Raw genomic sequence first — 15,841 nt, 5'->3', positions numbered from 1 at the left:
AAAAGGGAAAGTGAAGTCGCTCAGTCGTGTCCGACTCTTCGTGACCCCATGGACTGTAGCCTACCAGGCTCCTCCCTCCATGGGATTCTCCAGGCAAGAGTACTGGAGTCGGTTGCCATTTCCTTCTCCAGGGGATCTTCCCGACCCAGGGGTGGAACCCGGGTTTCCGGCACTCCAGGCAGATGCTTTAACCGCTGAGCCACCCTCTCTTTCTTCTTTTCTTTTCTCTCTTTTTCTCTCTCTTGAAGACTTCTAGAGTTTTCTATATATCAAGAACTATACTAAACATTTTAGGAATATAAACGTGTTTAATCAGAGTAAAAGACAAATTGTCCCAAATTGATCTAGGGCAAAATGCTTTTGTAGGATCTAGTTCGCAGCTTCCCTCTAGGAAAAACGAAAACAACATTTTTGAGAACATGTTGTTGACTAAAAAGATGCACAGGGTGAGAGTTAAGTTTTATTTGGGGCAGAATGAGAACTGCAGCCTGGGAGACTGCAGCACCTCAGCCAACTCTGAGGAACTATTCCAAGGAGGCAGTGGGGGAAGGTCAACATGTAAGATGTTGGTGAAGGGGGAGTTCAGTGCAATCAAGCGCCTTACAAAAGGTTTTCTACTAGTCAAGAGGAGCTGGAATTACCATGAAAGGATTTAGTACTTTTCTAGATAAGAGGAGATACAAGGATTGGGATCATGAAATCAGTTTCTGAAAGCAATGGCAGATTTTATTTTCTTGAGCTCCAGAATCACTGCAGAGAGTGACTGCAGCCACGAAATTAAAAGACCGTTGCTCCTTCGAAGAAAAGCTATGACAACCTTAGACAGCATATTGGAAAGCAGAGACCTCACTTTGACAATAAAGGTCTGTATAGTCAAAGCTATGGTTTTTCCAGTAGTCATGTATGGATGTGAGAGTTAGACCATCAAGAAAGCTGAGTGCCAAAGAATTGATGCTTTCAAACTATGGTGCAGGAGAAGACTCTTGAGAGTCCCTTGGACAGCAAGGAGATCAAACCAGTCAATCCTAAAGGATATCAACCCTGAATATTCACTGGAAGGACTGATACTGAAGCTGAAGCTCCAATATTTTAGCCACCTTATATGAAGGGCCAATTCATTGGAAAAGACCCTGATGCTGGGAAAGATTGAGGGCAGGAGGAGAAGGGGGTGACAGAGGATGAGATGGTTGGATGGCATCACAGACTTCATGGACATGAGTTTGAGTAAACTCCAGGAGATAGTGAAGGACAGGGAAGTCTGGCCTGCTGCAGTCCATGGGGTCACAAAGAGTTTGACACAACTTAGCAGCTAAACAACAAAGACCTGTTCCACCAGTTTCCCTAGAACACAGAATGCCTCACTCTCCACCCTAAACTGCTTTCAGGGCATGTCAAAGGTCAACAACTGCACCAGCACAGTATCCAGTCTCCACAGAGTCAGATGGCAAATGACCTTGTTGCTGTTCAGTCGTTGACAAACACTTTTGGCAGGTACCAATTTGTAGTTGACAATGTTTAAATCTGGAGAAGGACATGACAACCCACTCCAGTATTCTTGCCTGGGAAATCCTATGGACAGAGGAGTCTGGGAGGGCCCATGGTTCACAAAGAATCAGACATGACTGAGCAACTGAGCACACAGTTTAAAGCAATTTTCTGATGAATTGTAATGGGATCAAGACATTCTGGAAACTAGTTTCTTGTTGTTGTTCAGTCATTCATTCATGTCCGACTCTTTGCAACCCCATGGACTGCAGCACACCAGGCTTTACTGTTCTTCACAATCTCCCCAAGCCTGCTCAAACTCATGTCCACTGAGTCACTGATGCCATCCAACCATCTCATCCTCTGTCATCCCCTTCTCCTCCTGCCTTCTATTTTTCCCAGCATCAGGGTCTTTTCCAATGAGTCAGCTCTTTGCATCAGGGAGCCAAAGTATTGGAGCTTCAGCTTCAACATCAGTCCTTCCAATAAATATTCAGGGTTGATTTCCTTTAGAATTGACTGGTTGGATCTCCTTGCTGTCTAAGCGACTCTCAAGAGTCTTCTCCAATGCCGTATTTCAAAAGCATCAATCCTTTGGCGCTCACACCAGGGAAGCCTGGTGTGCTACAGTCCATGGGGTCACAAAGAGTCAGACACAGCTGAGTGACCTCCTTTATGGTCAGCTCTCACATCCATACATGATTATTGGAAAAACCTTAGCATTGACTATGCAGACCTTTGTTGGCAAAGTAATGTCTCTGTTTTTTTAATGTGCTGTCTAGGTTGGTCATAGCTTTTCTTCCAAGGAACAAGTGTCTTTTAATTTCATGGCTGCAGTCACCATCTGCAGTGATTTTGGAGCCCAAGAAAATAAAGTCTGTCACTGTTTCCATTGTTTCCCCATCTATTTGCCATGAAGTGATGGGACTAGATGCCATGATCTTAGTTTTTTGAATGTTGAGCTTTAAGCCAGCTTTTTCACTCTCCTCTTTCACTTTTATCAAGAGGCTCTTTAGTTCCCCTTTGCTTTCTGCCATAAGGGTGGTGTCATCTGCACATCTGAGGTTATTGATATTTCTCCCAGCAAATTTGATTCCAGCTTGCGCTTCATCCAGCCTGACATTTTGCTTGATGTACTCTGCAGAGAGCCCTTACAGGGCTTCCCTCACAGCTCAGTCAGTAAAGAATCTGCCTGCAATGCAGAAGATAGGGTTCAATTTCTGGGGCGGGAAGTACCTCTGGAGAAAGAAATGGCAACTCACTCTAGTATTCTCACCAGGAGAATTCCATGGACAGAGGAGCCTGGCAGGCTACAGTCCATGGGGTCACAAAGAATCAGACATGACTGATTGACTAACACACACACACACTACCCAACTGATTTCTATCTGTGAGTCTTCAATCAAGGGTCTAGAAACTCTTTTTTTTTTTTCTCTATCTGATCAAACAATGGTTGTCTATCCATTTTCTCTTTTCCATAATGGAGCAAATCTTTTTAAAAAATCTTTTGGTCATGCAGCATGGGCATGTGGGGTCTTATTCCCCAACCAGGGATGGAACCTGCACCAGTACACTGGACCACTAAGGAAGTCCCTGGAGCAAAATTTTTATTTGGCCTACTAAAAGCCTTTTCCTTTGGAACAAGATTATAACTTTGACATATGCTATTAACTAAATTATCTATAAAATCCAATTTTCTATAGCAACCCTCAAAACAACCCAAGAGATCTAAATAGAACTCTACCCTCCTTTCCCACCCAATGTTTGTGGCTCAAAATTTCAAACACTTCCCTTTCCCTGGAAGAAAGTGAAAGTGAAGTCGCTCAGTCATGTCTGACTCCTTGTGACCCCATGGACTATACCATCCATGGTATTCTCCAGGCCAGAATACAGGAGTGGGTAGCCTTTCCCTTCTCCAGGGGATCTTCCATTTGAACTTGGAGTGAAGCAAGAAAGACAGTTCAGGTGTGTCTCTTAAATGTTCAGGGGAAATGAAAAGTCAGCCTCCATAACTCCAGGGTGTCAAAGCCACAGAGTGTCTGTGCAGTGAACTGTTCTGTATTCACTCAATTGGCTTTAATATATGAAATATATAAAATGCAAACAGATCAGAGGTAGCCTTTGAAAAAAACTTACGGATTTTATTATAGGATTATTTAATACAACAACAGATTTTCCAATATAAAATGTCCAATCTACCTATTCTAGACTAACATTTCCATTAAGTCGCTTTACATTTACACACATTTCTTTGGAATGAGGTTATAGACCATAGTGTCTTAGCCTCTATTGGGTCCATGAGTTGCCTTGCAGTTATGGAAAGTGAAAGTGAAGCCGCTCAGTCCAGTCCAGTTCTTTGCGACTCTGTGGACTGTAGCCCACCAGGCTTCTCCATCCATGGGGTTTTCCAGGCAAGAATACTGGAGTGGGGTGCCATTAGGGAAGCTCCTCTTTTTCCAGATGCTGCCTGGGCCTCAGGAAAGTGGAGGAATGACAGGCATTCCTGCTGTGGCGGTAGGTGTCTAGGTATGATCGGTGCATATGCTGGTTCTACCACACCCACTCATCTGGTTGTATGTTTGACAGGTAAGTTAAATAACCTCGATTAATTGATAAGACATGGTGACCCTCATTGGGATGTAAGCAAATGGGTCAATTCATAATTCATACATTCCACATCTGGTCTAAATGTCTTTATCAATTGCCCGTGGGTCACTGGACCACAGCCCCTCAGGCATTCCACAAGATCAAAAGTGAACGTGTGTGAGCCAAACTTCTATTTGCTGACTTGCTTCCCTATGTTTGGTCTCTAGCCAGCCCTACATTTACAAGACAGTATGAAGGATCCTGCCCATCGAGGGAATTTGGATGTGGGAGATAAAGAGAGAAAAAAAAAAAGAATGCCCTCTTAGAATGACAGGATTTGTTGCTCATTTTAAATGAAATCAAGAATGATCTTCAGTCACTGACCACTTATGGTCACCACTGCCAGAAGAGTTCTGGGCCAGAAGGTGAAGGAAGTTGATCCAGGCCTCTCTGGCTTTCCCTTCCTCTCACCTGGGTGAGACTGGGAGGCATTTCATTGACCAAACTTGTTTGCTTACTGACCAATAGGATAAGGTCTGTCTACATTCCCTCCTCCAGTCATTTGCTTAACACCGACATGAATGTCAAGCCATTTGTAATGTTGTGGTTGCAACCCCCAGCAGATAAACCAAACCTTGAACCTGAGTTTGTTGTATGTCAGCTCTGTGATTTTAGGCAAGTATCTTCTCCTTCCTAGGTCTCACTTTACTCATCTCTAGAATGAGGATAATCCCTACGCATTAGCTTGTGAGGGCTGTTCCAACAAAGTGACACAGACTGGGCGATTCAAACAGAAATTCATTTATTTAATTTTTAAATTTTTATTTATTTATTTGGCTGCATCAGGTCTTGGCTTCCCAGGTGGTGTTAGTGGTAAACAACTTGCCTGCCAATGTCGGAGATGTAAGAGGCCAGCGTTCAATTCCCTGGAGAAGGAAATGGCCACCCACTCCAGTATTCTTGCCTGGAGAATCCCATGGACAGAGGAACCAGGTGGGCTACAGTCCGCAGGGTCGCAAAGAGGTGGACATGACTGAATCGACTTGGCACACACGCACAGTCTTACTTGTAGCAGGTGGGATCTTCTTTCTGGCATGGGGATACTTCCTTGTGTGCCTTCTCTAAATTGTGGCATGCATACTCGAGTACTCGGGCTCAGTAGCTATGGCACATGGGCCCAGTTGCCTGACCAGGGATCAAACTCATGTCCCCTGTGAAACCATTTCTCACAGACTGGGACTTGAACCCATGTGCTGGGACTCAAACTCAGCCAAAACCCAGTTTGGACTTGAACCCACATGGCCGGGACTCCCGAGCAGGGTTTGGTTGGTTCAAGTTCCAGTCACGTGGGTTCGAGTCCCAAGCAAGGTTTTGGGTGGGTTTCAGGTGACTCGGGGAGAAGGCAATGGCAACCCACTCCAGTACTCTTGCCTGAAATATTCCACAGACAGAGGAGCCTAGTGGGCTACAGTCCATGGACTCGCAAAGAGTCGGACACGACTGAGCGACTTCACTTTCACTTTGCATTCCAGCCGCATGGGTTCAAGCCCCAAATAGAATTTTGGCTGGGTTTGAGTCCTAAGAAAGGTTTTGGCTGGGTTCGAGTCTCAGCACAGGGGTTCAAGTCTCAATCTGTGGTAAATGGCTTCAGCTGCATTAGAAGGTGGACTTTTTTTAAGAAATTATTTTAATTATATTTATTAATTTATTTGGGGCTGTACTGGGTCTTCGTTGCTGTGAGGGCTTTTTTTTTTGTTTTTCTCTAGTCGGGAAGATCCCCTGGAGAAGGAAATGGCAACCCACTCCAGTATTCTTGCCTGGAGAATTCCATGGGTAGAGAGGAGCCTGGCGGGCTGCAGTCCATGGGGTTGCAAAGGCAACTTCACTTCCCACTTTCTTCTTTCTTTATGAAGAGCAGGGGCTGCTCTCTTGCTGCGGTGCGCAGGCTTCTCATTGCAGTGGCTTTTCTTATTGCAGAGCACAGGCTCTGTGGCTCCTGGGCTTCAGTATTTGCAACACACAGGCTCAGCAGTTGTGGCTCTCAGGCTCGCGAGCACAAACTCAGTAGCTGCGGTTCACGGGGCTAGCTCCTCCGAGGCATGTGGGATCTTCTTGGATCAGGGATTGAATCCATGTTTCCTGCACTGTTCATTGGCAGATTCTTTACCACTGAGCCACCAGGGAAGCCGCTAAAAAACAGAAATGTATTTTCTTTCATTCTGGAGGCTAGAAGTCTGAGATCAAGGTGTTGGCAGGGTGGGTTTCTAGTGAAACTTCTCTTCTTTGGTTGTAGATAGCCACGTTCTCTTGGCATCTTCACATGATCCTCTTTCTATAATGATAGCGTCCATGTCCTCTTAAGGGCACCAACCATATTGGTATAAGACCTACCTAATGACGTGAGCCTGAGTGAACTCCAGGAGATGGTGATGGACAGGGAGGCCTGGTGTGCTGCGATTCATGGGGTCACAAAGAGTCGGACACGACTGAGCGACTGAACTGAACTGAACTGAATGACCTCATGCCTGGGTGTTCAGTCGCTGCAGTCATGTCTGACTCTTTGTGACCCTCTGGACTGTGGCCCGCCAGGCTTCTTTGTCCATGGGATTCTCCAGGCAAGAACACTGGAATGGGTTGCTATTTCCTTCTCCAGGGGATCTTCCCAACCCAGGGATCAAACCCACATCTCCTGCATTGCAGGTGGATTTTTTACCCACTGAGCCACCTGGGAAGCCCCTTTAATGACCTCATTTTAACTTAATTATCTTTTTAAAGACCCTAACTTCAAATACAATCACATTATGAGGTACCTGGGCTTAGGACTTTTAATACTGAATTTTGGGAGGACACAGTTCAGCACAAAACAACCAACTAGGTATTGTTGTGAGGACTGAATTTTCTACAGTGTCTAAAGCATTCATATAAAGCCTGACATGGCTTCCCAGGTGGCACAGTGATAATCCACCTGCCAATGCAGGAGACTCAGGAGATGCCAGTTTGATCCCTGGGTTGGGTTGATCTCCTGGAGAAGGAAATGGCAACCTGCTCCAGTATTCCTGCCTGGAGAATTCCATGGACAGAGGAGCCTGGCAGGCTACAGTCTCTGGGATCACAAAGAGTCGGACATGATGGAATATGGACACACGTACTGACATAGTATGTCCCACAAAATGGGAAATGCTATTATTTTGTGGCCCTGTATAAAAGATACTGTCATTGAAACACAAGATAATGCAGATGGAAAAAGAGAACTCTCCCAATTATGGCTTGTCATTTCCCATCTAACGGATATTTTGTGTTTTTCAAGTCCTTCTGTTAAACACGTGCCAACACAACATCTGACCATAACATCTCGGGGCGGAGTGGTGGGGGGACTTCCTTCTGGCTAGAAAGCGAGACAGACAATTAACAGTATTCTTCTTTGCCGGTTGCTGTGATCTTTCTGGCTATATTATAAGCTCTTTGAGGACTGCCTTAAATTTCCTTTGTGTCTCTTATTATATCTAAGAACACCATGCTGAGCATAGAGTAAAGGCTCGGGAAAAAAACAATAAATCAAACCATATGTCTTTGTGATAGACACTTATTTCTAGGGTCACGTTCTGGCCAGAGGTATGTCATCCTGAGAGGGTAGATCGCCATCTAGCGACTCTTGTTGATGGCAGCCCACTCCAGTGTTCTTGCCTGGAGAATCCCAGGGACAGGGGAGCCTGGTGGGCTGCAGTCCATGGGGTCGCCAAGAGTCGGACAGGACTGAGCGACTTCACTTTCACTCTTCACTTTCATGCATTGGAGAAGGAAATGGGAGCCCACTCCAGCACTCTTGCCTGGAGAATCCCAGGGACAGGGGAGCCTGGTGGGCTGCCGTCTATGGGGTCGCACAGAGTCGGACACGACTGAAACGACTTAGCAGCAGCAGGAAAGTGTGACGTTCAGAAAATCCTAGGTTGCTACTTCTATGTTTCATAAATTCGACATTTATATACGCAAACACAACCAAAAATCTTACAATTGGATAGCTTGATTAATGATACACTCAACTTGTATTTTCCTTTATTCCCAAGAGATTTATCACTCTCAAAACAAAACAGAAATTTACCAAATAAGCTATATAGACTAAAATGATCTCATAGCTGAATAGAAAGGACTGATGGATAAAATGATACATTTTGTGCTGAAAAGTGTCTTTGAGCACAGCAGTGAATGTATTTTCAGTAGGAGTGATTCTAGAGGAGAGAGGCAATCGGCAACAAGTGAACAAGTAATCAACAAGCAATGAGAATAAGTGATAGAGGAAATGGAGCCTAGAGGATCAGCACCAAGGCTGGATGCCTATTAGCTTTTTGAAGTTCAGAATTTGAGGACTTAAAGACCAGGCATAGCCAAGAACCAATAATGGCTCCCTGGGGATTGTTTCTTGGTTTAAGGCCCATATTCAACTGCAGAGCATCAGAGTTTACAGGAGATGGTGTCTGTAAATACCTTCACTGCGAAGTGGAGAAGTATCTCCACTGCACCTCTAGGGTGGAGGCTTCTCAGTCTCAGCAAAGTTTCAATGTGGACTTTTCCTTATAGAATTAATGGTTACATTTCAAAGACCAGATTCACTCATTGGTAGAAATGCTTTCGGTGACTAAGCCTTAGACTCTCACTCATACATTCATTCAATAAGTATTTTATTGATGTCCAAGAATGTGCTAGATACTGTTCCAGACACTAAGGCTTTAATGGTGAACAAGATGAACAAGATTTTTGCCCTCATAGAGCTTCCTTTTTTAAAAATAAAAAGGTGGGGGGGGGGGAGGACAAAGACAGTAAGCATGTAAATAAAATAGATAATAAAGTCATGTACTATCAGTTCAGTTCAGTTCAGTTCAGTCGCTCAGTCGTGTCCGACTCTTTGCGACCCCATGAACTGCAGCACGCCAGGCCTCCCTGTCCATTACCAACTCCCAGAGTTCACTCAGACTCACGTCCATCGAGTCCGTGATGCCATCCAGCCATCTCATCCTCTGCCGTCCCCTTCTCCTCCTGCCCCTAATCCCTCCCAGTATCAGAGTCTTTTCCAATGAGTCAACTCTTCGCATGAGGTGACCAAAGTACTGGAGCTTCAGCTTTAGCATCATTCCTTCCAAAGAAATCCCAGGGTTGACCTCCTTCAGAATAGACTGGTTGGATCTCCTTGCAGTCCAAGGGACTCTCGAGTCTTCTCCAACATCACAGTTCAAAAGCATCAATTCTTCAGCACTCAGCCTTCTTCACAGTCCAACTCTCACATCCATACATGACCACAGGAAAAACCATAGCCTTGACTAGACGGACCTTAGTCGGCAAAGTAACGTCTCTGCTTTTGAATATACTGTCTAGGTTGGTCATAACTTTTCTTCCAAGGAGTAAGTGTCTTTTAATTTCATGGCTGCAGTCACCATCTGCAGTGATTTTGGAGCCCAAAAAAATAAACTCTGACACTGTTTCTACTGTTTCCCATCTATTTCCCATGAAGTGATGGGACCGGATGCCATGATCTTCATTTTCTGAATGTTGAGCTTTAAGCCAACTTTTTCACTCTCCTCTTTCACTTTCATCAAGAGACTTTTTAGCTCCTCTTCACTTTCTGCCATAAGGGTGGTGTCATCTGCATATCTGAGGTTATTGATATTTCTCCCGGCAATCTTGATTCCAGCTTGTGTTTCTTCCAGTCCAGCGTTTCTCATGATGTACTCTGCATAGAAGTTAAATAAGCAAGGTGACAAAATACAGCCTTGACGCACTCCTTTTCCTATTTGGAACCAGTCTGTTGTTCCATGTCCAGTTCTAACTGTTGCTTCCTGACCTGCATACAGATTTCTCAAGAGGCAGGTTAGGTGGTCTAGTATTCCCATCTCTTTCAGAATTTTCCACAGTTGATTGTGATCCATACAGTCAAAGGCTTTGGCATAGTCAATAAAGCAGCAACAGGTGTTTTTCTGGACCTCTCCTGCTTTTTCCATGATCCAGGGGATGTTGGCAATTTGATCTCTGGTTCCTCTGCCTTTTCTAAAACCAGCTTGAACATCAGGAAGTTCACGGTTCACGTATTGCTGAAGCCTGGCTTGGAGAATTTTGAGCATTACTTTACTAGCATGTGAGATGAGTGCAATTGTGCGGTAGTTTGAGCATTCTTTGGCATTGCCTTTCTTTGGAATTGGAATGAAAACTGACGTTTTCCAGACCTGTGGCCACTGCTGAGTTTTCCAAATTTGCTGGCATATCGAGTGTAGCACTTTCACAGCATCATCTTGCAGGATTTGAAACAGCTCAACTGGAATTCCACCACCTCCACTAGCTTTGTTTGTAGTGATGCTTTCTAAGGCCCACTTGACTTCACATTCCAAGATGTCTGGCTCTAGATTACTGATCACATCATCATGATTATCTGGGTCGTGAAGATCTTTTTTGTACAGTTCTTCCGTGTATTCTTGCCACCTCTTCTTAGTATCTTCTGCTTCTGTTAGGTCCAGACCATTTCTGTCCTTTATCGAGCCCATCTTTGCATGAAATGTTCCCTTGGTATCTCTAATTTTCTTGAAGAGATCTCTAGTCTTTCCCATTCTGTTGTTTTCCTCTATTTCTTTGCATTGATCGCTGAAGACGACTTTCTTATCTAAAGAAAAAATAAAGGAAGGTAGGATGGGGGTGGTGGTGGTGGTGAGGGTTCTGCTATTTTCCACAAGGCTGGTCAGGAAAGGCATATCTGAGGAGGCGACACTTTAGTCACTTCTTAAGTCACTTTTGGCTTACCAACATACAGACCCAAAACTGACTTTTGAAACCTAACTTGTTCATAGTTAGACTAGAGCCTGTAGCTCAGTGTGGTTGCAGTTTAGAAGTGAGAGATGGGGAAAGGGAGCTGATTAACCCAGGTAATGAGTCTGGAGAAGGAAGCAGTAAACAAACCGTAAAGGGCTTTGTGAGACACTGTAACTAGTTTGGACTTTATCTGGAGGATAGCCAAGAAGCCACTGATGAATTTTAAGCAAGGAAGCAAAAGAATCAAGACTATCATGTTAGAAATTCACTCTGTATATAAGATGGAGACATCAACCCGAAGGCAGGGAAAATGGTCAATGGATTAGTGCAATGAGCCAGACAATAACCCAAACTGCCTAAAGAGGCAATGGAGCTAGAAGGAAGTTGAGGTGAGAAGGCAAGTTTTGATGGTTGTAGAGTGTGAAGAGAAGAATGATGACAGGGAGAAGGGTGTGTCATTCATTAATAAGAAAACAGAGGGTGAGACAAGTACGAGGAAGATGAATTCAGTTTGAGCTACTTACAGACATCAAGCAAATGTCAGCAGGAAGTTGAAAATACAGGTCTGGGGCAGACCTATATCCAAGATACGTAGGTTTGAGAGACAAAAAGGTAATCAAAACCAAGAGAGGACAGATAGGTCACCTCCTTTTTTTGAGAAAAAGAGTCAATAACAGAACCAGAAGGAAAACCAACTTGTACAAGATAGGCAGCAAAAGAACAAAAGCAGTTAAGGAAGGATAAAACAGAATGACTGATCGGAATCACAGAGAACAGTAAGACATGCATTGTGATTTCACAGGCCCATCTAGTTAACTGGCTTGTTCTGTGGAAACCAGCCACTTCCCCATCTTTGACCCTCTGACAAAGCTTTTGTTCCTTCAACAAAATCGAGCCTATGCTATTAACATGTGCCAGACACTGTTCTGTACCATCAGTGTACGAAAAAGACAGACACCTTGACTTTATGGAGCTTACATTCTAGTGTGGGGAACAGACAAAATAAACACACTAAACATAGGTAAACAAATACTAGAAAGTGATATATGCTATGGGGAAAAACAAAGTAGATTAGGAGGTATCGCGGATGCAGAGGGAGTATGTGACTAATTTCCAATGGGGCAGTCATGACAGCCTCATTGAGAAGGTAATTCTTGAGTAAAAATCTTGACATTTGCAAGTAAGGTATCTGGGGGAAAGAACATTCTAGGCAGAAGTTAAAACCAGTGCAAAAACGTTGAGGCAGAAGCTAGCTTAAGAAGTTCAAGCATTGAGCTATGTTAGGGTACTAGAAGATGAGATCAAAGAAACAAGGGGATGTCAGGTGAAAATACAAGGGGCTATTGGTTTTTGAGCTTAGGACACACTTCTACGTGTTTTTTTTTTTAAAGGGGCCACTCTCACTACTATATTCAGAACAGATGCTGAGTGACAAGGGTAGAAGCAGGAAGGCCAGTTAGACCAGGGCAGAAGTTCAGGCCGAGGATGATGGAGTTTTGAACTAGGATGATAGCAGAGCGAGTTTCTTGATGGTTTGGAAGTGGGATATAGGAAGAGGAGTCAAGAACAACACCGGTGTTTATCTCTTATTAAACAAAATTGTCATCAACCAAGGCAGGGACGACTTCGGGAGGAGAGGGTCGGTTTTTGGCGGAGTGGAGGGTGTTCGAGAGAGAGGGAGAGGAACCAGCAGCTCAGTTCCGGGTCAGGTTAAGTAGGCGATGTCTTCCCAGTGGAAACGTCCAGGAGGACGTTGCCAACACACTTTTGAAATTCGGGAGAGAAATCTGAGGTGGAAATCTACGAAGCTGCTGGGAGGGAGCTGGTGTTTAAAGCAGTGAGAGTGAATGTAGTCTGCAGATGAGTGCTGTGAACATAAAGCAGCAAAGGGAGGTAAGAGTGTGTGTTGGAGGAGTGACAAAAGGTGGTCAGAGAAGGGTCAGATGCTTATCAGAGGAAAAGAGTAAGTGTAGCAGAAGACATCGATGCTGGAGTCCTCACAGTCGGAGCAGATGGCTGGAGAGGCAGAGCTGGGCCAGCGAGGTCGACGCCCTGGCCTCCGTCAGGCCCCCAGGGCCACAGCTTTCCTCAGAGCATTCCTCAGCTTCCTGCCCGTAAGCGTGGGGACCGGGCAGCCGAAATCGAAACTCATCTAAAGGACAGTTCCCGCTTCTCCCTAAAGCTAAGGAGTTGTACGGAAACGGGAGCAAGCAGAGGGAGCGGGGCTAAAATGCAAACTTCACTCGTACTACGTAGCTCGGTTACTTCAGGGCCGAAGTCAGTAACTGGCAAGCTCGTAAAACCAACACAATCACAACTTTCATAACGAGGGGAGGCCGTAGGCTTTTCCTCTGCGCAACGGCGGCCTCACTAGCGTCACTCTGAGGTAACAGTCTTTTTCTTGAAACGCTCCATGGAACCCCCAAAGCGGGAGGCCTCCCCGACTACGGGTAGAAGGATGGGTCAATTCACTCTCGGCGAACGGGGCTACTCAAGCACCACAAAAGGACTCGCAGGGCAGGGCGAGCCAGTGACTCTCGCACGCTCCCATTGGCTGAGATCGCGAGGCTCTCCTCACCGGCCGGCCAATGGGGAGGTCCAGAGCCTGGTAGCAAGTCCCCCGCCTTACAAAACGCGCGTGCGCAAGTGTGACGGGCGCTCATCTTCCTGAGCAGGCGCAGCTTCGTGTCGGCTGGAGGGGCGGGTGGAGCGCCGCGCGCTGCGTCCCGGCGCTCGGCTTTCCCTGCCGGTCCCGCCCTCCGTCGCGGCGGCGCGGTGCACCTTGGGATAGGGAGCGATCTCCGAGCGAGGCAGCAAGATGGACGCGGGATTCTTCCGCGTAAGTAGGAACGCGGGGACCTGGGGTGAGGTGGGGGGGTTATCTGCAAAGCCCGGCAGGACGCCTAAGCTCAGGACGGGGTAGCCGGCGAGCAGAGACTTCGAAGATCCTGAGGATCCTCGGTGGCAACGGACGTTCCCCCCTGCCCTGCGGCGGGGACCGGTGCGCCCCTGCGCAGTCTCCTCCTCCGGAATCGTCCCCCCTACGCGGTGGCGACGACGGTCGCCGGAAAATGGCGGCGGGAATGGCAGGGAGCGATACCTCGCCTCCCGGCCTGCCTGACGGGGCCTGCAGACCGAGCCTCGCGTCCCGCCGGGCCCTGGGGCCTAGTGGGCCCGCGAGGAGGAAGTCCTTGGGGGGAGGCCGGAGGGAAACCCTGAGGTGACTGGCTGCAGAAGGGGCTTGGGGAGGACGGGTTTGGGGGTACCGCCTCGGGAGAGCGTGGACCGGAAGCGACGTTGAGCAGCTTTTCTTGAGAAAGCGGGCGCCGACCCCCCTCCCCGCCCCCAACCCGGGTCTAAGCCTTCGGGAAGGCTCCGGGTCAGAGTTCGCGGGAGCTCCCGCCCAATTTGATATCTCTTTCAGGGAAGGGAACGCGGATAATTTGTGTTTAAAACGTTTGAATCCGAGACTCTGCGGGGAGAGAGCGCAACAAAAAGTGCGCGTGTATGAAGGCGGGATTATGGAACGGATCTGCTCCTCTCCTTCCCGCTCACCGTCCCCCCACCTCTCCAGTTTTTTTTACTCTTTTGAAAGTCTGCTGTAGGAAAGGTGCCTCTAGATTCTCAAGGGTCTGCGGGCCCATCACTTGCAAGCAGGGACGTTACCGCCTCGAAATTAGCCCTCAGGGCCCGTAATTTATCGAGCGCGTGTTGGAGCCTGTTCATCCCCTTTTTCACTTTTGTAGGAAATGAGCACCCAGTCGAGATCTAGATCCTGGTTTGGCAAGTGACACTAAGAGATCTAGCGTTTGCAGGTTCTTTTTAATGCTGAACGGACCGTGTAGAGACCAGTTGATCTAAGTCAGAATATAGGTTGGCTCTTCCACTCCCTGGAGTATGAAATATGCAGCGTGCGTGTGTGTGTGTGTGTAATGGAAAAGTTAAAAGAGGGGAAGACCGGGACTTCAGTAAAGAAAGCTTTTGACACTCCAGAACCAGCGTTGAAATTTCTTTTCAATTGACTTTAAATGTGTTACTTTTTCATTAAATGTTGAAGTGTTATTCCAGGCGTTTGACTCAACACAGCCAGTGTTGACTGTAAATGACTGTTTTTAGGTTATGCAAACAGTACTATAGTTATTTATGTAATGATAGTTTCAGTTGAGTTTATCAAAGTTTCACACTGCAAATTATATCAAAGTATTTTGTAGTAAATCCTGAGTATTTCTTGTAGTGTTAATGTAATATTTTGAAACATAAGCCTGTTCTTTTGATATTTTCATTATTTCCCATGGAAAAGAATTCCTAAAGGAAAAGAGCAAGATGGTTGATAAATTTAAAAACGAGGTTTGCTTTTAGTGTTGGTAAAAATTTGGAAGGGTACAATATGTACTGCCCACAGTTCCTTAGAGGGATTGATTGGATTTAAGCTGAGTTAAAAGATTTTAGGGTGGTTATTCTTTTAGTACACGGCCATTCAGGTAGTAAGATAGAAATAGTAGCTTTCATTTGCTGGACTAGTGCCATCTGCCAGTTACTTTAAGTATATAATTTCTGATATACACAGCCCTGTGAGATATTGAATAGATTTTAGCAAATAAGGAAACATTCTCGGAGAGGTTTAGTAAGTTTGAGGACATATGACTTTCGTAGTGGCAGAGTTGGGGTTCTGATCCACATTCTTTACCTTCCTGAAAGAATTTTCTTGATCACTTTCCAAGGGACAGTGGCCAACTCTGTGAACCATTCGGTAGTTTTCATAGCACAGCCAGCTATTTCCGTATTTAATTGGGCCATTAGGAATGACAAAACTCATAGTGATTACTTGATGGTCCAAGTAGTGTTTGAAAGCTCTCATTTTTCCAGTTTCTTTGCAGAAATTGAGTTTATTAAAGTAAACCTACTGTGTTTTTCATGCATCTCAAGTTCTAAAAGTTGTGAAACCTAAACATAGTCTCAGGGTGTTCTTTTTCCTTTCCCC

The 15,841-nt window shown here is 45.7% G+C and overlaps 1 protein-coding gene across 17 annotated transcripts in view; it reads left to right on the top strand.

Moving 5' to 3' along the window:
* Window positions 1-13,644: 13,644 nt before the first annotated feature.
* SRRM1 (serine and arginine repetitive matrix 1) overlaps window positions 13,645-15,841 on the top strand; it is a 28,525-nt gene continuing 26,328 nt past the window's right edge. For 16 of the 17 annotated variants that reach the window (XM_060410666.1, XM_060410662.1, XM_060410665.1 and 13 more), the window contains exon 1: window positions 13,645-13,699. In XM_060410666.1, coding sequence (XP_060266649.1) covers window positions 13,679-13,699 — 21 coding nt within the window. In that variant the 5' untranslated portion in view covers window positions 13,645-13,678. Of the gene's footprint in view, window positions 14,081-15,841 lie in introns of all 17 variants that reach the window. The other variant, XM_042244559.2, reaches the window with a different exon arrangement.

Source organism: Ovis aries, chromosome 2 (assembly GCF_016772045.2).
Source record: "Ovis aries strain OAR_USU_Benz2616 breed Rambouillet chromosome 2, ARS-UI_Ramb_v3.0, whole genome shotgun sequence".
In the NCBI taxonomy this organism is placed as follows: domain Eukaryota; kingdom Metazoa; phylum Chordata; class Mammalia; order Artiodactyla; family Bovidae; genus Ovis; species Ovis aries.
This window is presented reverse-complemented; position numbering and strand designations above follow the sequence as displayed.